This window comes from Meleagris gallopavo, chromosome 6 (assembly GCF_000146605.3).
Source record: "Meleagris gallopavo isolate NT-WF06-2002-E0010 breed Aviagen turkey brand Nicholas breeding stock chromosome 6, Turkey_5.1, whole genome shotgun sequence".
In the NCBI taxonomy this organism is placed as follows: Eukaryota; Metazoa; Chordata; class Aves; order Galliformes; family Phasianidae; genus Meleagris; species Meleagris gallopavo.
This window is the reverse complement of record NC_015016.2, coordinates 31,503,104-31,506,317: the sequence shown is the minus strand read 5'-3', so window position 1 is coordinate 31,506,317 and position 3,214 is coordinate 31,503,104. Positions and strand designations below refer to the sequence as shown.

The following is a 3,214-nucleotide window of genomic DNA, read 5'->3' as shown; positions in this document are numbered from 1 at the left end:
GCCTTTTTTTTTTTTTCCTTCTTCTTCTTCTTCTTTAATCTGGCAGCTTTGTAAAGTGCTGTTAAATCAGTTTGCACAGCCTTTCGGCAGCGTTGGAGGGAAGCCTGTGCTCAAAGGCGCTATTTGGTTACAATTGCAGGTGAAATGCTGGGTAAGTTCTGGGCGTGAGGTTGGAAGGACGTAAGGACCGGCTTTGGGGGAAAAGCTGCAGCTCTCTGCTGCGAGGGTCTTAGTCATTTCTCCTTGATTTAAGCATAAAGAAACAACTCTAATTGTTTGCGAAGCCTTGTCTAGGCAAACGAGTTGACTGTGAACTTGGTCTAAAGCGAGCTCTGCTGGTGATTCCTAGGGTGTGCAGATTTATCTTTTCTGCATTTACTTAACCTGGCAGTGAACTGCACGGGCTGCCATTTGTTATCCGGAGACAGACTTCACCTCAAGCAAGGACTGTTCCACAAAATTGCAATAATTACCCAATAACCTTCATAGCAAATATTATTATTGAAAAGCCATTTTTGGGGGGGTTGCAGGAAAGATTCTTTACGCGTGCCATAAAGCGAAATCCTCGCGAATTTTACACTCTCTCTGTATCAGATTCGATGTCGTTTGTGCGTGCAGCCCCACGAGCATGTGACTGCGATGGTCCATGAGTATTTGCCTTCCAGAGAGACGTTAGCGAGGATGCTTTCATTTAAAAGGGGTAATATTTTCGAAGATGATCAGGCGGCAGTGGGAGCTGTGTTCTTTTGCGCTCTGGGTAGCGACTCTAACAATAAATCGGGGATATTTGGGGGGCAGGAAGGGACAGGAGGTGAGAAAGCGAAGCGATGGCTTCACTTGGTGAGGAGATTTACTTATGTGTGCAGCTAATGCGTTAAATCTGTATTTGCGGGGAGGGAAAAGGCATTGCTCCAGTATCCAGGGTTTGAAATCGAAACCTCCCGATCCGCCCCTCGCGATCTGTTCCATTCAATTTCCCATGGAGCAGATTGCAAACCCTTCTTTTGTCACCCTTCCACAGATACACACTTATTAACTGTAAGGAAATGGCAGAATCAAAATTTCCCTGTAATGTTCTGCAATTAGGGCGTTTGCAGGGCTTAGAAAGCGCAGCGGAGCTGTAATTTACGGATGACTTTCAAGCGAATTGTTACACTTCTGGTTTAGAGAAAGTTATGGCTTCCAAAGTCACTGGCTACACACATTAAGAGGGTTGCCTAATCTTTAATTGGCCCTACGCTTAGACATGACACACTACACTCAAGTATTTCTTTCAAAGGCTTAAGTAAACTGTATTTCAATGCGCTGAACGTCACTTGCTGTGCCTAAAGTAAAACAAACTCGCACGCATTAATCCCCAAAACACAGCACCAAAAAAAAAAAAAAAAAAAAAAAGCGCTCAGATAAGAGCCCTCTCTCGATTCCAGGCAATTATTCTCCGTGACGTTTTTCACTCAAAAAACAATTAGGATCTGGGAATATTTCTGTACAGTTCGGCTGTCTGGAGTCGCTTGAGTTCCGAATTTTAAAAGCGGGTTGTAAAATCTGAACGCGCTCCCTGTTTGCGGTGACTTCAGCTCTTCTGCTTCGGACGGGGGAGGGCCGAATCTACTGAGAAGTTGTCATTTCCAGCGAAGTTTCTCTCGTTGTTAGAGAGTTCCTTGCGGTGCGGGCGGGTTTAGAGCTTATGGGCTTTTGTGATCTTTTCCTTTCCCATAGCTCTTGAATTTCTGTCCACAGCACTGCGAAAATACTCTCTAGAAACCGCATACAGAAATGTAAAAATAATAGGAGCAAAGCTTTTCGCTGCAGACCATTACAACCCGAGATGGCATCCAGGTTCCTAAAGCATGAGTTGAGCGGGTGTGTGCGTGGACGTGTTTGTGTATTAACCAGGCACTTGAAGCAACACGGTGGTGTTGTGTATTGAGTAATCGGGAACGGTTTGCGCCCGGAATGGTTCCCTGTAACAAGAAAAGGTTTCTCCTACGGAAAAGGACCCGCATATGAAAGGAGCACAAACTTTTAAAGCATTTGCATTCCTTTGCCTCCTACTATAAAATTTTTATGGCGTATAATATAATCTAGTGCACGCCTATCATATAAAACTTTCTGGTATTCCTATTGATGAAGCTGACAGCTAGCGAGCTATAAAATCCCCAGCTGTTTATGACGGAAATGATTTTCGAATGTGTATTTGGGTCTGTGCTTTTAAAGCCTTTCCCATTATTATTATTATTATTTAAATACAAAGTGTATGCATATGTTTTTGTTTAGTGCTCACAGAGCGTTCTGCAGACGCAAAGACTTGGGACTTCATTTATCTTACACTGGGGGTTGACTCCAAATATTAAATATTTGTAAAAGGGTGAAATCTTTTAGCTGCTTCAACCTTAGATGCGAGAGACTCTTTAACATTTAAGGCGAATGGATGGGAAATCAAAAGAGACCAGACAGCAATGCTGGTGGTGGACCTTGGGCGGACCCTGCAGAGGTCCACGGCGACCTGCCCCACCCGCAGCCCCGTCTTCCCTTCCGCTCGCAGTGCCACGCAGAGCCCGCACCGCACCGCACCGCACCGCACCGCTCGGGCCATGGGATAGCAGGGGCAACATCAAACAAAGCCCGGCTCCCATCTCCCATCACGTCGCCCCGTTCTTCTTGAATCTCGAGTTTATGACACATGGAGGAAAACAATGCAATCTGCAGAGGGGATTGCGTTGAATCCCTTCTACTCCAAACCCGAGCGGAGAACGAGGTTCTCACAGCGAAGTTGGGGACAGACGCGTTTAGGAGCTCGTTCTCAGATCTCCGCCCCGGCCCCCACCGGTCCGTCACACCCCCGAGATCACTCGCTCTGAGGGTAAGGATCAGGCCTTGCAGCTACCAAAGAGAGACAGAGCTCCTTTCACCCTTTCATTCAAGTCCTGGAAATTCAAAGACTGAAGTTAAATCCGGCCATAAAGTTTATTGCTGAGTAATCACACTCTAGTGAGAACAGTCCACTTAAATAAAAAGAATGTGGAAGTAAACACGCAGCTGGGGCCTACCCCACAATGGCAGCCAGCAATATAAGGCAGAGAGGGAGAGAGCAGAGCATTGGGGATATTTACAGTCTTCAATAAACCGAGCCCGTATTTCATAATTTGAAGTACTCTAATGACCTGTGGTCTCTTGTATTAAAGCTACGAGTTACACTCAATTGGTTCGCTTA

The 3,214-nt window shown here is 45.7% G+C and overlaps 1 protein-coding gene across 1 annotated transcript in view; it reads left to right on the top strand.

Moving 5' to 3' along the window:
• Positions 1 to 2,683: 2,683 nt before the first annotated feature.
• The window catches only part of HOXA2 (homeobox A2), a 1,716-nt gene continuing 1,185 nt past the window's right edge, over positions 2,684 to 3,214 (top strand). The window contains exon 1 of the mRNA XM_003207149.4: positions 2,684 to 2,829. Coding sequence (XP_003207197.3) covers positions 2,684 to 2,829 — 146 coding nt within the window. The remainder of the gene's footprint in view (positions 2,830 to 3,214) is intronic.